Genomic DNA, 17,225 nt, shown 5'->3' on the forward strand with positions numbered 1-17,225 from the left:
ACCGGCTATAATACATGGCTGGTGGGTGCCACAAATTGTGTGGCCTTGACCAAGGGTATGCACAACTGGATTTCAAACTACTATTTGAACACCATTAAAAGGTAGTCATCTACACTCCCCATCCCCTCGCCCCTGCAATCTGGGTGCTCATTTTACTGACCTCGGAAGGATGGAAGGCTGAGTCAGCCTTGAGCCGGCTACCTGAACCCAGCTTCCACTGGGATCGAACTCAGGTCATGAGCAGAGAGCTCGGACTGCAGTACTGCAGCTTTATCAGTGTGCACCATGGGGCTGCTTTGAACACCATTACCCATTTCAAAAGCAGCTTGCTGCAAAGCACAGGGAGATCAGCCCCACACCTTTTGGCTGGACTCGATAACTCCACCAGTAACCTGGCTGTTCCACTGAGTCCTTTGGCACCTGCAGAGTGATGAATTTTAAGATACTTGACTGGGCCTGGGGTTTACTACTTAACAAGCATCCAATCAAACCTTCCGTGGTTTCCCAGGAGGGTGACTTTGTCTTCTGAGCAAGTGCCGGATGAAGACTTCTGAGCAAGCTTCTCCTATTCTGCTGCTTACAAGCAAGATGAGTCAGTAGCCAGAATCAAATAAATACCCTTCCTCCTTCTAACGCCACAGTCAGCAACCAATTTCTAACAGAGGGCAATTTTGAATTGACAAAAGGGCTAAAGGACTAGTAACTCTGGCATGAGCCTACAATGCTGGGCCCCACTTCTGGAGGAGAGTGCTACACAAATCCCATCAGAAAGAAGGTGAGCTCTCCTCCTCCCATGTCCGTATCAAGACACCCTGGATTATCTGCACTGGAAGGGGTGCAGAATTGGTTTTTTGGGGCCCCAGGAAACCCCACCCAGTCCATTTCACATTGCAAAAAACTCAGAGGGCAGTAATCATTGTGCAAGACTGAGAATCTTGCCAAAGAGGAGAGGCAGCTGCTCCTGGCAAGGGGATCTGTGATCCACTGCTTTTGCTTGTGTCTTTACTAATATGCAGGCCTTCGTTTGTAGCATATTAGGCCACACCCCTCTGATGCAGCCAATCCTCCTGGAGCTTACAGGGCTCTTGGTACAGGGCCTACTGTAAGCTCTTGGAGGATTGGCTACATCAGGGGTGTGGGGCCTAATACGCAGAGGAGTTCCTGTTACAAAAAAAGCACAAAGGACACTAGCTCAAGTGGAAATCCCAGTGTGAACAGAAATGGAGTCTTTGGCAGCCTTCCTTTTATGCAGCTGATCAACAGTTCTGTGCACAAGCCAAGATAGACGCAAATGGCAGTAAACTGCAGAGGTGAATGTGGAGATGAGTTTGCCAAAGTCTCTAACTATGTCAAGGAAGCTGGGTCACAGATCTCTTTGCCAATGTCTCACACTGAATGGGAGAAAGGAATGGAAGCCTGGCACAGAGGGACTGGGGAGAACCCTCAGGGATAAGAAGGACTCTCAAGGATAAGAAGGAACCTCCAGTAGCCTGTCCCTAACCTGAAGAGAAAAGAACAGTTCACATGGCTGCTCTCTTTCCCATTTTGATTCCCTCAAGAGCAAACCACAAAGGGAACAGCCTACTCATGAGTAGCTATTACTGGCCGGAATAGAAATCTTGCGTTTACTTGGAAGTCTTTTCCTACTTGTTTAACTAAGCAAAGGAATCTGGATCCTATTGTCATGCCAACAGAACGCACTCATAGCTCTTTCTCTGCCACCTCGCTTCCCACAGTAATCCTCTGTGAGCCTGCATACTAAAAGATGCTGCTATTGGGGGGGCTGAAATGAGGATGAGGAACCAGTCAAAACTCCTGCCATCTCACTCTTATGACGGTGGAAGTTTTGCCCTGCCGCACTTTCCCCATGAGCAGCCTGATGCAGGTGCCATTTTGTCCGATTCCTTGTCCAGCCATTTTGCCCGACCGGGCCCCCAAACCTGGTCTTTTCTGAATGACAGCATTTTCCTGACCCCCATCAGAGCACTGGTCAGGAACAGGAAGGTTTGATTCCATGCCCAACTTCCACCTGGGATCCACTCAGTGTTAGCTTGAGAACAACAAGAATTTGTGAATGGTCGTTCAGGACACTGTAGGAAAGGGTTTTCAGCAAAATGACTTTTGTATTCTGTACACTGATGTTTAGCATCATCAAGTGAAAGGCTACATCAGAGGTGGCCAAACTGTGGCTCGGGAGCCACATGTGGCTCTTTCACGCATACTATGTGGCTCTTGAAGCCCCCATTGCCATGTTGGCCAGCTTGAAGAAGGCATTTATCTCTTTAATCCACTTTTCCAAGCCAAGCCAGCTGGTAGCTTGGAGAATGCATTTAAAGTCAAACTTGCTTTCTCTCACACCCCCCCTCCCCATCTTCCTTCCTTCCGGCTCTCAAACATCTGACGTTCATGTCTTGAGGCTCTCAAACATCTGACAGTTATTCTATGTGGCTCTTATGTTAAGCAAGTTTGGCCATTCTTGGGCTACATCATTCTCATCAAAAAGTTCTACTTCTGTGCTAGAGACAGACCCAAAGAGTTTTCAAAGCGGATAAGTTTGTAAGAGGGATTGCTGCCATGTTCCCTTTTCCCACTGCAGCCCCCAGAGCTTTCACAAAGTCATTCCCGAGGGTCAGGGACCTACAGAAATAACATGACTATAGCTTTGCAGGGGAAGGGGCTGCAAATAGTAAAAGAATCTCCATCCCAGTACCTTCAATTAAGTTGCTGTTTGTTATTTGCTAGAATTATACGTATATTAACTGCATACACAGAATTATGCATCTTTCCCCCCAAAGAAGTGGGAATCGTATTACAAGGACTACAATTGCAAAATGGGGTGGGCAGGAACAGGGTAAAAGTAGACAGAAGTGAGGGGACAAGAGCCAGTAGAAGGGTGAGGCCATGCAGTTCTTTCAAAAACCACGGTTTCAATCCAGGCAAATGCTAGAGCTGTAAATAAAACCATCAGCACCTTTCCAGATTACCACCCAACAAAATCCAAGATCATTACAGGGGTATCACCAAGCACAACACACACTGCCCTGGCCTTAGTTAACACTAAAGGTTAAAGGTAGGTTCCGGCTTACGGGCATTTTGCTCTGCATTTATGAAAAATCTATTCTGACATTTAGGACCAGTCCTCAAGAATCGTCTGTGTGTTTTCTTACCTTTGTAGATCAATCTGTCTCTGTGCTGGTACTGCTTTTTTTGCTGTGTCTTGCTGTTTTGGTGCTTTGGCATTACTTGCCTCTAACCCCCCCGGACCCTCTTGACTTGGCGCTGCCCTTTTCCGTCCCCTCCCAGACGGTTTACTGGCTTCAGCATTTTTTGCCACGGTGCCCTGAGATTCAGACTTGGGGGGACGCCCTCTCCGGGGTTTGGGAGGTGCTGACTGTCCCGTCTCGTCCGTTTTCTTTTCTTCCGTCTTTTGATGAATATTCTCCGCCCCAGCTGCTGCTGTGGTTCTTTTTTTCCCTCGTTCCATGCTAACGTTTCCTGGTGTCGCCTGATCAGAATTCATCTCCTAGAAAAAAAGAAAAGGCATTATTCGTCTCTGACAAACTGAATCCCCAGAAGGTCATATGGCAATTACATCCCTTTCAAAAGCTTTGAGATGTTTCTGAAGTGTATTTCCAAGAGCGGCTATAATAACCAATTTGCAAGCACTGCAAGTATAGAGATCTACTACTGTAAGCAAGTATTTTCATCCTCCCAGCTACACTTTTCCCAGTAGATTTTATTTTAATACCATCAACCCGATTTGGATACATGGTGACAATAAAAAGATTCATTTTTGAGTATTTTTCAAGTGTTTGGTTAGCATTAGCTCTGGCTAAGGTCAGTGCCGATATGAATTTTAGCCACGGCAAAAAGCTGGTGCAGGCAAGAAGAAGAAGACTGCTGATTTATAACCCATCCTTCTCTCTGAATCAGACTCAGAGTGGCTTACAATCTCCTATATCTTCTCCCCCCACAACAGACGCCCTATGAGGTGGGTGGGGCCGAGAGGGCTCTCACAGCAGCTGCCCTTTCAAGGACAACCTCTGCCAGAGCTATGGCTAACCCAAGGCCATTCCAGCAGCTGTAAGTGGAGGAATGGAGAATCAAACCCGGTTTTCCCAGATAAGTTCGCACACTTAACCACTACACCAAATGTAAAACTCCAGCCTTCTCTCCCCAGCACACTTTCAATGGGAGCGTGACTGGTTGTGTTTGAAGGCATTTTTTCAACTAGATTGACAGGCAGCCTGCTTTAGTTCCTACACAAGGGAAAATGTCCTAACGGATAACACTAAGGGCTCTTTTTAATTTGCCATCAGTAGAAGAAAAGTCTTTGTTCCGGCTTAAAAGTAAGAAAGGCATGCTCTTTATAGAAATTATATTTTCCTTCATGAGGACTCACTGCTTGTAATTTTGGAGAGCATTATGCCAGCTATTGAACAAAAGGTTTGGAACTTCATAAAGAAAAATGATTGGCTCGCTCCCTATATAAAAGTGAATGGCAACAATGGGCGTTTCCTTCGTGAAGTCTCAGTGCTTGTACTTAGAGAGAATATTTAGCTAGCAATGAAACAGAAGGTTTTGTGCTTGCTTATAAAAAGAAACCGGCTTGCTCCGTAGCACAGCCCAACAAGAGGAAGATATTAAGACTTCTGATGAAGTGGCAACACGAAAGAAGTCTACAACTAAGTTACTCCTTGAATTAACTCTGTTGAGAATGCTGTGAATGACAAGTTGTGAATGTACAAGTAGTTTCAGGGCTTTTTGTGGAAAAAGCCCAGCAGGGGCTCATCTGCATATTAGGCCACATCCCCTAAATTCATCATTGTTTCACACAGGGCTTTTTTGTAGAAAAAGCCTGGCAGGAATTCATTTGCCTATTAGGCCACACCCCCTGACACCAAGCCAACAGGAACTGTGTTCTTGTGCATTCCTGCTCAAAAAAAGCTGAGTAGTTTTATTTAAAAGATACAGCAGTCCACAAAGAATGAACTCTGTTGAAAATGTCACATAACTTTGTGGTTATGATTAATTCTTTGTGTGAATTTATAGTTGTGAAATGTATAAGTAGTTTCATTGAAAAGATATAGTAGTTTTATTAAAAAGATATAGTAGCCCATATATCACATTTTTTTGTATTTAGTATGACATTCACACTGTAATCCATTTATTGTCTTTTACCCTGTGAGGCAGGTCAGAAAAGGTAACCAGAATGGTATCTTTTAATGGGATTCATGGCTAATTGGGGATAGGGACCCAAGCATCCCTCCATTCAGATATTCTGTCCACTATACTACACATGTTCAACTTTTCTTTTTTGTTTTTTTCTCAAAACAAAGTAAATCACCGAACGTGAAACATTATGCATAGGAAACAAACCAGAAATACATAATTAACTATATTGCCAGGGTGAGTTCTTACAACACTTAAGTCTCAACACAGATGCCCCTACCTTGACATTAAATGACAATATCTGAAGACATGTAGGGAGATTCCAATATGGAGATATTTTTGAACAAACAAACCACCGCATGTGCTGCCAAATCTCGCCTCTGTTACCCTAGAACACATTTCCTCACTCATCAGGCATTCAGTAACCAAGGTAAGCCTTGCTTCCATCAGTTACTTTCTTTCCATTTCTCAGCAAAACCAGTGCTAATAATCTGCACTTTGTTTTCACAAGTTGGCAAAGCAAATATTGTAGTTGCATAGAACGCTAGGCAGCAATTCTGGGAGATCTTTTAAGCACCTCAACCATACCTTGTTCTTAACAGGTTCTATTTTTGCGGGAGTTACCGAAATAATTCTAACTGGATTCTCATCATTTTCACTGACGCCAGTTTCTGATATGTCTGAGCTCTGCTCTCTGTCGGAGGAATCAACACAAGTCAATATATGTCTGCTTTTATTAGCTATCCTTGTAAGAATTTCTTCCTATTTATTTATTTATTAGATTTGTATCCCGCCCTCCCCTTACGGCCTCAGGGTGGTTAACAACAGTTTAAACACATTAACAATTAACAAACATAGAATATTAAAAATAAAATATATAATAAAACATTTCCATACATCAGCAATCATTAATTATAATCATTAATCTTTAATAAGCTAAGTTTGAAAATCCTAGTTCTACCACCCCCCAAAAGACTGTTCTTTGAGCTCACAAATCAGCAGTTCTATATATTCACTAAATTTTTGTTTAATAAAAAACTTAGGAAGGCATATGTAGTTCTGTTTTTTTCATTTTATCCTCACAACCAAGTGAGATAGGTTAGGCTAAGAGAAACAAATGGCTGCTGCATATATGGCCAAGTGAATATCTGAACCCAGGACTCCACAAGCCTAGCCGAGACTAACCACTACATCATACTTTATTTACACCACAATCTAGCAGAGAATTAGATGCATTTCAGCTCACTTCAACAGGATGGAATGTACCTACCTATGAGCTAGACTGTGGATGGAGTCTCACAATCTCTACAGCCTGAATAACGCACATTTCAGATATTCTGTTCCATTTTACAGGTAGAGGTATGGCCACTAGGGGTGGAATTCTAGCAGAAGCTCTTTTGCATATTAGGCCACACACCCCTGATGTTGTCAGTCCTTCAAGAGTTTACAAGGCTCTTTTTTGTAAGATCTTGGAGGATTGGCTACATCAGGGATGTGTGGACTAATATGCAAAGGAGCTCCTCCTAGAATTCCACCCCTGATGGCCACATTGAATTATAGAATCCCTATAAATTTGCATATGCTTTTAATCGATTACGTGGTCTGAGACACTACAATCAGTAGAGAGAATTTTTTTGCTTTTCAATTGGCAATCAGCCTTCATCTTATTATAATTACAATATTAAAAACATTTAAACCATTGTTTAACACAAAGCATTGCTTAATACAAAATGGGATTACTGCGTTAAAGCAGTGACATATGAATCTGAGAATATGGTTTTATTGCACTTTAAGCAGCCAGATTCACACACTGAAGTTAAGAGTAAATGTAAAGGCTACAGGAGACAAACAGGTTTCAGTTCAAAATAAGGGTTTGGGATTAAGACACAATTAATGAGTCTCCATTAAAGGATTGAAATAACACTCCAACACATTAGGTGCTCAACTTCATAGCAAACATTTCGGAACTATTATTGTAAGTCACAGAATAATCCATATTGTAATGGAGCAGGCTATGGCTCAGTGGCAGAGAATCTGCTTGGCAGACAGAAGGTCCCAAGTTCAATCCCCAGTACCTCCAGTTAAAAGAAGCAGGTAATGTGAAAGGCTTCTACCTGAGACCTTGGTGAGCCACTGCCAATCAGAGTAGAGAATACTGACCTTGATGGACCAGTGGTTTGATTTAGCCTACAGCAGCTTCATGCATTCAAGTCATGTAGGCATTTTATATATCCTTCTATCTAATTCTGAACCATGCCCCCAAAGTACGGATCAAAAAAATCCAGGCAATGGGGATACGTACAGATAAGGGAAATTTTTCTTCTACAAACTCCAGAAGCCCCAAGAAATTCAGAAAAATCTGAATTAAAACACTGAGAGGCATGCAAAAACCCATGGGGAAAATGGGACCTCATGATGCTACACTACTCCATCTCATTCATTTTGCCTCGTAACCCCAGTAACAATGCTGAGTGTGTGAGGGCAGCAGGAATGCCAGGGGGTGGTGATTGGTCAAGAAGAAGGAGACAGAGACAGGAAGTCAGCATGGGAAGGAGAGGCTGGTGAGAAGGCGAGCAGCAGAAGGAAAATGGAGGGAGGTGGAGGCAAAAGAAGGGAGGAAGCAGCAGAGGAGGATTCCTCATTCCTGCAAGTGATTTGTGCATCCCCCTCCTTGTATATTATTCCTATTGTACATTATCTGGTTTAGTTAGGAGATTCATCAATGTTTCAGTAAAAATTGTTTCCAAATATCCAAATTGTTTCCAAAAATTGTTTCCATATCATATTCTGATATGATCGTAAAAATTATATTGCTCTAGCTGAATTTCCTATTGAATTGGTGGACAGCAAATAAATTATTTTTCAAGGTACTGCTATTAATCTGTTATGCAAATACTTGGAACTTTTACATTCTTTGAAGTTTTAAATTCTCTTTGGAACAAACTCTGGCAACCTGGCATGCAAAAGGCATGCATCTAGACAAATAAAGTGAGTGTAATACTAGAAGAAAGCCTGCTTTTGAAATCTCAGCTATGCTGTTGCTTGAAGTATACCTTGATCGGTTTCCTGCGGGAGAGCTCAGCTCTGAGTTTACACTATTATTGCTTCCAGTTTCTGATCCTGTACTTCTAATATATGGTCTTCTTCCAGTTGCAGAAAGAGGTTTATTTACTGCTCCTAACACACCGGTTGGTTTGGGCTAAAATATACAAAGTAAATTTGTTTAAGTGTGTGCAGCTTCATGATACAGACAGGCTAACCATTTGATTTTAAAACTCTTCCAGACAGTAGTGAAAAATAAATCATTTTATGGTGAAACACAGTAAACTCCACTTTGTTCACAGGAATACGTTCCTATACGTTTATTCCTATATGATTGATTGTACATAAATTTGCCCTTTCAACTTGAACTACTAAACACTTCCGTCTGGCATAATCAAACTGCTAAAGCCACCACTACTTACTGTAAATGCCTGAGCTGCTGGAATATAATGCTTGTTTTCATGTGGTTATACACATGAGACACATCTACAGTGCATTATTATTCCATGAAATACTGGAAGACCTTCAGCCTTCATTCCAGGTACAGAACAAGTGCGAACGTATGTGCATTATGCCACATCATTACAATAAAGACTATCCTTAAACTGCACTTTGAGATTAAGAATGAGCTATTCTAAAAGTGGCAGCCAACAATTACTAAGCCAACAATTACTAAGCAAAATAGGATACAATCTACAAATTACTTAGCTATACTAGTTCCTTGCTGAAATCAAGGGAACTACATCAGTGATATGGGTTTTCCGGCAAAATCTGAATTGGAACATTTTTTAAATTAAAATTAGAATAATTTAATTATTTAAATAAAGTTAGCAGAAAGAACACAAATACACTATGTATGAGCACTAGGGTTTGTCCATAATTTATACCCCACATTTAGCTCATCAAACATGAATGATTTGAGGCACAACAAGCCTGATGTCTATAAACAAGGACTATACTGACTGACATATGTAGGGTGGAAAATTATCCACAGAAGAATTTTTCATTTTGGAAAATTTTCTACCTTGTATCACTGGGCTATGTTAACTTAAATGGACACATGACCAATTAAATGTGTTACACACAATACGTTTGGATGCCATCAACAATACCTTTCCCGTTAAAAGAAGAACTCTTGTCTCTTCTGAGATATAATTCCTGTCATTGCAAAAATCCTGCAGAACAAAGAAATATTACTTAATTCTTCTTGTTAACTTCAACATTTCCAGGGGTCAGTAAAATTTCTCAGAGTCCTGTCAGAATCTGAAATTCTTTCAGGTTTTGGTACTGATCTTTTAAACAGCTATTTCTAATAGATACAACTTTCATTCAAAAACAGGACACGCTCAGAACGTTTGGGAAGCCCAAGATGCCTTTATTCTTCACTTTCTCAAACAGGTGCTGTGGTGACAAACTGCTTTTAAAATGATGGGTTTCAAATGTGATGTGATATATGATTTGGGAGTCAGGGCAAATGTTTCATCAACCTATGATGTCCTGGGGCTGCTAAGCAAAATCTATAATGTTTGTCAGCAATGATTACATGCACCCAGCTGCTGGAATGGCCTTGGGTTAGTCATAGCTATCGCAAGAGTTATCCCTGAAAGAGAGAAGGGCAGGGTATAAATCTGCAGTCTTCTTTTTTTCTTAATTACAGATTTACAAGCGATTGGGGGGGGGGGAGAAGAAATATTCTTGTTGAGCAGATGGCATTTAAACTTCATATTCCCCTTTGAAAAGTCTTAACGAGAAACTTCCAACCTGTGAGATTGTAAATAGTTTCTTCTGAGTAGCCTATGAAACCAAAAGGTCCTCCCACATCTTTGTTTCTAACTATATTTGTATATGATTCAATTTCCTAAAAATGATGAAACTTAAAAACGATATGTGTTTAGGTAAATAAATATTTCAAATAACATCTGGGACAACACTTTCCTAGGAAATGCAGGAGTAGATGTTCCACCCAAATGCCTCTCCTAAAAGACGTTTAACTCTAACAAAAAAAAAAAAAGGTTTCTAATTATTCAGGCTGGATGATGAGTCCTCCATTGCTGGCCAATGGAGCAGAGGGCCAGGAACCCAAACTGCTCATGGGTTATTTACCCTGACCTGGATGGCCCGGTCAAGCCCGATTTTGCCAGATCCTGGAAGCTAAGCAGAGTTAACCCTGCTTCGTGTTTGGATGGGAGACCACCAGGGCCAGCTCACCCACTAAGCAAACTAGGTGGTTGCCTAGGGCGCCAGGAGGGTTGGGGCATCAAATTGGGCTCTCCACCCCCCTCCCGGTGCACCAGGCAAGCACCTAGTTTGCCCACCTCCACCGCCCACCCCTCCATTCCCTTCCCTTTGCCTCCCCCCCGCGGCTCCGTGCCCCCCTCCCTGCCTCTTCCCTCCCTTCGGACCCTTCCCCACCCCATGTCAATTTCAATGCCGGAACCAGCTCTAGCGCCGCGTTCCGACTATCTAACCCCACCCCCCCCGCCGATCACTCAATTGAGGTAAAACCGTGCCGCAGGGCTGGGAGCTGCTTACAGTGTCAGGATCAGCGTCCTGAAAGGCCAACCGCGCTGCTGCTGACTCCTCCCCTCCCCACTTCCTGGATGGGAGAGAAATCAGCGGGGTCGCCCCTTCAAGATGCTGGTCCTGACAGACTGTCAGCGCCTCCTGGCCCTGTGGGGTGGTTTTACCCGTGACTGAGTGATCAGCCGGGGGGGGGGGGCTTTAGATAGCTGGAACGTGGTGCTAGAGCCGGTTATGGCATTGACATGGGGTGGGGAAGGATCCGAAGGGAGGGAGGAGGAGGAGGTGCTTGTGGGAGTGCCAGGCAGCGAGCCTCGGGCTGCCCCTGGAGACCACCAAGGAAGTCCAGGGTCACTATGTTGAGGCAGTCAATGCAAACCGTCTCTAAACATCACTTGCCTTGAATACCCATGAGGAGTCACCATAAGTCAGCTGCGACTTGATGGCACTTTCCACTGCCAGCAACAGCTGTTTTAAAGAAAAGTGCACTATACTGTGGCCTAGTTAAGATAAACTGAAGATTCGGTGAAGTTTCTGCATTTCAAAGATGCCATCACATGTTCATTCAGATTTGATGTTTTTTATTTTGAGCAAAATTTCTTATCAAACATCAAACGCTTCACTAGAACATTATGAATCTAATTTGTAGCAACTGAACTTTAAACTGCAATAAAGTATTACACTGAAAAAAAAAGGTTTGATGTTTATAAAATGACAGACCAAGATTCAATAGTCCAGGACATCTCCAAATGACTGCAAATAAGTTTAGTAGCATTCTTATTTGATTAGAGAAGAGAATAGGATAACTTTGGGATAATTATATAAGTGGGTGATCTAGTTAATAAAAATCAAGAGACACAAGCTTGCATCTTGCTGTACTTGAAGCTATACCAAACTAGAAAATCCAGTCTCAGGTTGTTTTTTACTACCTTCCTGAAATTGAAACTTAATGAAATTACCTTTTCAGGTTGTGTAAAAAATTTGGTTGGCAATACAGGATCCTTCGGAGATTCTGCATTACATAAAGCACTTTTGCTGTTGATTACACACAGAGCCACATCACATACAGTGTAGAGTTTCTGAGGGAAAGAGAAAGAGACAGTGGTACTTTCGCAGGTTAATTTGCTCGTTGAAAAGACAGCAAAATTGTGTTTACACTTTAATACACGGTTCTATGGACATCTTTTGTGCTTAAAATAAAAACTAGATTTCCCCTCTCATCTTGGTTTATATGCAGTACTATAACTGTGTTATACATAAAGACCAAATGACTACTATTGAAGATTTCCTTGTTTCCTACTTTCACGTTACACCTATGAGTCACAATCATTTATATTATTCCCTTTCTAAGGAACAATCAGCATTGCTTCCTGACAACTATACTTTGCTAGAACTTTGAAAACATGAGACTGCTAACATGAAATGCTTACAACTAACATTCCCTTTGGAGATAAACCAGAGATCCTAGCTTAGTGCTCATTCTGAAGCATTCTGTCCATCCTGTTCAACAAGTGACTTTAAAACTCTTCCCCTTCCACCACATTTCTTACTTCACTGGCCTTTGGCTCATCTGGAGATTGTGCATCCCGCGTCAGCTTGATGCTCTCCGTCATCTTTTTCATGAAGGCATGGCTGTTGTTTTCATTCTTTGTCATTAACACTTCCAGCATGAACCACAGGCACCTAATTGAACACAAGCACATTTTGGGGATGAAGGCTCCTCCTTCAAACTCTAAACTGTATATCCAACAACTGCACTTTCATAATCTCAACTATTTAAAAAAACATTAAAAAAACTTTTAAAAGAGCCCTAAATTTTTCTATTAAGGGGAAATAGAGAACACTAAAGAAAGCAGGCCTCAGTAGTTAAAAGAGAGCAAAACAGAAGAAATTAACTGCAAAGGTGTTGGACTGGGAGAAAATATGGTCTCAATTTTTAGTAATTGACAGCTTGCATGGAGCAGAACTATTCTAAATTAGTAAAGGCTGGTGTGAAAGTAAAAAGATCTTCTGTTTTGTGATAAGCCAAAAGCTTATAAGTAAAGTCAGTTAGAACATAAGAACATAAGAGAAGCCATGTTAGATCAGGCCAACACTCTGTGTCACACAGTGGCCAAAAAAAATTATACACACACACACACACACACACTGTGGCTAATAGCCACTGATTGACCTCTGCTCCATATTTTTATCTAACCTCCTCTTGAAGGTGGCTATGCTTGTGGCTGCCACCACCTCCTGTGGCAGTGAATTCCACAAGTTAATCACCCTTTGGGTGAAGAAGTACTTCCTTTTATCCGTTTTAACCTGTCTGCTCAGCAATCTCATTGAATGCCCATGAGTTCTTGTATTGTGAGAAAGGGAGAAAAATACTTCTTTCTCTACTTTCTCCAACCCATGCATTATCTTGTAAACCTCTGCAACTTAGTGTTCACTGCTGTTTGTATACACATTTTTATAGAAATTAACCTTCCCAAGGAGATAAAAACCAACTATATTACTTTGGCATAGGGGTCAAAGTGACCCCACATTACAGCAAAAGGTCATGGAAACCTGACTGCTCTCTCAGTCATGGCATTAGCTACTAAGAAAAAAAAATCAGGCCTCATAACTTCCTTCAGAAATATAGGACAAAGGACAGTCAAAAATAAAAAAGGTAAAGGTAGTCCCCTGTGCAAGCAACAGTCCTTTCTGACTCTGGGGTGACATCACATCACGTTTTCATGGCAGACTTTTCACAGAGTGGTTTGCCATTGCCTTCTCCAGTCATCTACACTTTCCCCCCAGCAAGCATTTTACCAACCTCGGAAGGATGGAAGGCTGAGTCAACCTTGAGTTGGCTACTTGAAATCAGCTTCTGCCGGGATCGAACTCAGGTCATGAGCAGAGAGCTTGGACTGCAGTATTGCAGCTTTACCACTCTGTGCCACAGGGCTTCTCAGTCAAAAATACCCCTCATTAAAAACATCAAAACCTCACAAAAATGTAAATGGGATAAAATTGACCACACCATTTTAAAAGCAGAAGACACAGCTGGGAATCTATAAAACTCAGCTTCAGAGGACTGAGAAGTACCCTGGGTTGTCAGTTCTTCCACTGTTCAATAGAGTTCTGAATTTCAAGCGAAGGCAAAACCCTCAGTAATATGCAACTGGTGTGCCAAGGTAGAAATGCAGGTGGCTGTGCAAGGATGTCACACCTCCTTATTTTATCATTTCAACCTTCCACCCATCCCCCAAATATGTAAGGTTGAAAAGTTGACTCGGAGATTTGGAGAAATTGAAGGTGAAAAGTTCAGTGGACAGGTGGCTGGAGTCATCTAGAACAGTGGTCCCCAACCTTTTTGGCACCAGGGACCGGTTTATTTTATCATTTCAACCTTCCACCCATCCCCCAAATATGTAAGGTTGAAAAGTTGACTCAGAGATTTGGAGAAATTGAAGGTGAAAAGTTCAGTGGACAGGTGGCTGGAGTCATCTAGAACAGTGGTCCCCAACCTTTTTGGCACCAGGGACCGGTTTAGTGGAAGACGATTTTTCCATGGACCAGGCAGGGTGGCGGGGGCGGAGAGATGGTTTCAGGATGATACAATTGTGCACTTTATTTCTATTACATTGTAATATATAATGAAATAATTATACAACTCACAGCCCGGTTGCTAACAGGCCACAGACCAGTACCGGACCATGGCTTAGGGGTTGGGGACCTCTGATCTCGAATACTTCCCCCACCCCCAGATATGTAAAGGTGAGAAGACCACTCAGGTCTGCAAAATTTGAAGGACAAAGGAAACCAATTAGCCCAATAAGCAGAAGGCCAGCGGTCATCTAAAGGTTCAGGCTTCATGGCTCCTTCAAGTGTGGAAAATGTGAGGGTTAGAATATACCTGCAGACATGTGTTGCTAGCTTGTCTTGCAATGGGGTGTGGAATGACCCCATTTCCAAAAGTGCAGTGTGGTTCAATCTGCGCTTTTCCATGAGGCTATGGGCATGAAAAAAGCTTTGACAAACACTGGGCTTTTACCTCCTACTACTATATACTCAACAATACAGGTTACAAAGACTGCTTTCCCTTGGGGTCATTTCAACCTCCAGTTCCAAAAAGTGTTCTAAATCCATGAAGCAAAAAAAAAAAAAAATCAAAAAAAAATCTATAGCTATACATTATGAGAAAATAGGTGTTTGGTCCATCTATTTAAATATGGGAACAGTGCTAATATCATTTTTTCCAATATTTTGGGGGTCAACAGAACCTCAAATTACAATTATGCATAGGGCTTTCATTTTCAAGCCAAGTCTACTGGGGGCTAGATTGATCCCATTATTTTCCCCTTTGATGAAACTCAACATTTAAAAAAGAAAGGTAGTGGGGGAGGGAAGAGAAGGACTTCAGGGCACCGCAGTTCACTGAGGAGAAGGCATAACAGGAGGTTAGTGCTTGTAGAAAGTTTTAAATGGGTAAACCCAGGGCTTTCTTTGTAGAAAAAGCCCAGCAGGAACTCATTTGCATATAAGGCCACACACCCTGATAGCACCATTGTTTCATGTGGGCTTTTTGCAGAAGAAGCCCAGCAGGAACTCATTTGCATATAAGGCCACACCCTCTGCCATCAAGCCAGCCTGAACTGCGTTCCTGCTCAAAAAAAGCCCTGGGTAAACCACTTCCCTCCCCCCATGGCTCCAGGGTCAAAAATATCCTGATTCCTTGAGAGGGTTAACCCCCACTCAGAGAGTCCCCTGAAGATCTATGAAGTTTGGCAGGTCAGGAGCTGTAAACTGTTGAACAGACTGCCTGAGAATTATATACAGGAACCTCTGTGTCCCTCAGAAGACGAATACTGTACTAAGTGAAATAAACACACACATACAAGGGAAGACAGAAATATGCCAGATAAATGCTTCTCTTGATAACGAAGACATTCCTAATTTTATGCAAGTTGCACATACAAACATTGATGAAAGAACTGAAGATGGATTTTTCTTTGGCAACAACACAAACAATTTCCAAACAGACTGCTCACAAATGCAATGCTCTCCATTTATAGTTTCTTATAAGCCTGATACAGGACAACACATACTCTTTGATATCACGAAGCTGATCAACATCTTGAGGTTTTGTAAAATCTGGATCATGAGCCAGCAAGTGAATCATGTACGGTACCACGTATTCAGGCAGCAGAGATAAAAGCTTTTCTGGAACAATAAGGCATAAGAGCTCCATAAGCAACCAGTTAATACAATATACAATACATATAGACCATCAGAAGGCTGGTTCAGAAGGGAAGGAGTATTGCATTTATACAGCACTCCCCTTCCCCCTCATGCACTTTAAGTTGATTAGTTATTTCCTGTTTAGTACAAAACAGTTTATCATTCCGGTACAGTAGAACTGACAAACGATAGTCTGTATGCTTAATCTAGGATTGCAAACTAACTTCAAGTCATGGACCGGCAGGTATCATTCTAGTCTGGAAGACAGCACAAACTACAGCTTGCTAGATCAAATATTATTTTACTTTACTTTTTATACCCCACTTTTCTCCACAACAGGGAACCTAAGCAGTTTACACCATTCGTCACTCTTTCATTTTATCTTCTTGACCACCCTGTGAGGTAGACTAGGCCAAGTGGGTTGGACTGGCCCAAGGTCAATCAGTGAACTTCCAAAGCAAAGTGGGGACCTGAACCTGGGTCTCCGAGGCACTAGTCCCACACTCTAACCACTGCACTGCGCTGGATATAACAAGAAATTATAGTTTGTGCTGAACAGGAACTAACCATCTTCAAGTACTTGCAGGGCTGTCATATAGAGCAGTGGTCCTCAACCTTTTTGTCACCAAGGACCAGTTTTGTGGAAGACAATTTTTCCATGGAACAGTGGGGGTGGGGGTGCTGGGGGTTTTGCTGCCCCAGGCTGCACCCACACCCCATCCCTGCCACCATGGGGGTCTATAATTAAGGGGTAGGCGAAGGTCACTGCCATGCTGCCCCTTCTACCCGCCCAGGACCTGGGCGAATGAAAATGGTAGTGCTTTGGAGTGAGGCTGCACTGTCTCTTACGGCCGCCTGGGACCTGGGTGGGCGAAAGGGGCAGTGCGGTGCCTCTGCCTCACTCCATGGCCCAGTAGCTAAAAGGCCACGGACCGGGGGTTGGGGACCCCTGATATAGAGGATGGTTTGGAATTGTTTTCTGCAGCCTCAGAAAGTAGGACCAGAACTAATGGGTTGAAATTAAAGAAATCGGAAGAGTTTCTGGGTCAACATTAGGAAGAACTTCCTGACAGTTAGAGCAGTTCCTCAGTGGAACAGGCTTCCTCAGGAGGTGGTGGGCTCTCTTTCCTTGGAGGTTTTTAAACAGAAGTTAGATGGATATCTGAAAGCAATGTGGATCCTGTGAATTTAGGGGGAGGTATTTGTGAATTTCCTGCATTGTGCAGGGGGTTGGACAAGATGACCCTGGAGGTCCCCTCCAACTCTATTATTCTATGTTT

General features: G+C 42.5%; 2 protein-coding genes across 3 annotated transcripts in view; one reads left to right on the forward strand and one right to left on the reverse strand.

Moving 5' to 3' along the window:
* Positions 1–17,225, forward strand: part of WDR19 (WD repeat domain 19) — a 370,238-nt gene that overhangs the window by 344,610 nt on the left and 8,403 nt on the right. The window lies entirely within an intron of this gene.
* PDS5A (PDS5 cohesin associated factor A) overlaps positions 1–17,225 on the reverse strand; it is an 84,191-nt gene that overhangs the window by 2,553 nt on the left and 64,413 nt on the right. For both annotated transcript variants that reach the window (XM_060246265.1, XM_060246264.1), the window contains exons 26-32: positions 15,813–15,927; positions 12,285–12,417; positions 11,694–11,813; positions 9,327–9,389; positions 8,226–8,371; positions 5,761–5,866; positions 3,168–3,523 (exon numbers count right to left, since the gene is read on the reverse strand). In XM_060246265.1, the coding sequence (XP_060102248.1) occupies positions 3,168–3,523; positions 5,761–5,866; positions 8,226–8,371; positions 9,327–9,389; positions 11,694–11,813; positions 12,285–12,417; positions 15,813–15,927 (1,039 nt within the window). The remainder of the gene's footprint in view (positions 1–3,167; positions 3,524–5,760; positions 5,867–8,225; positions 8,372–9,326; positions 9,390–11,693; positions 11,814–12,284; positions 12,418–15,812; positions 15,928–17,225) is intronic.

The sequence above is a fragment of the Heteronotia binoei genome, chromosome 9, assembly GCF_032191835.1.
Source record: "Heteronotia binoei isolate CCM8104 ecotype False Entrance Well chromosome 9, APGP_CSIRO_Hbin_v1, whole genome shotgun sequence".
Taxonomy (NCBI): domain Eukaryota; kingdom Metazoa; phylum Chordata; class Lepidosauria; order Squamata; family Gekkonidae; genus Heteronotia; species Heteronotia binoei.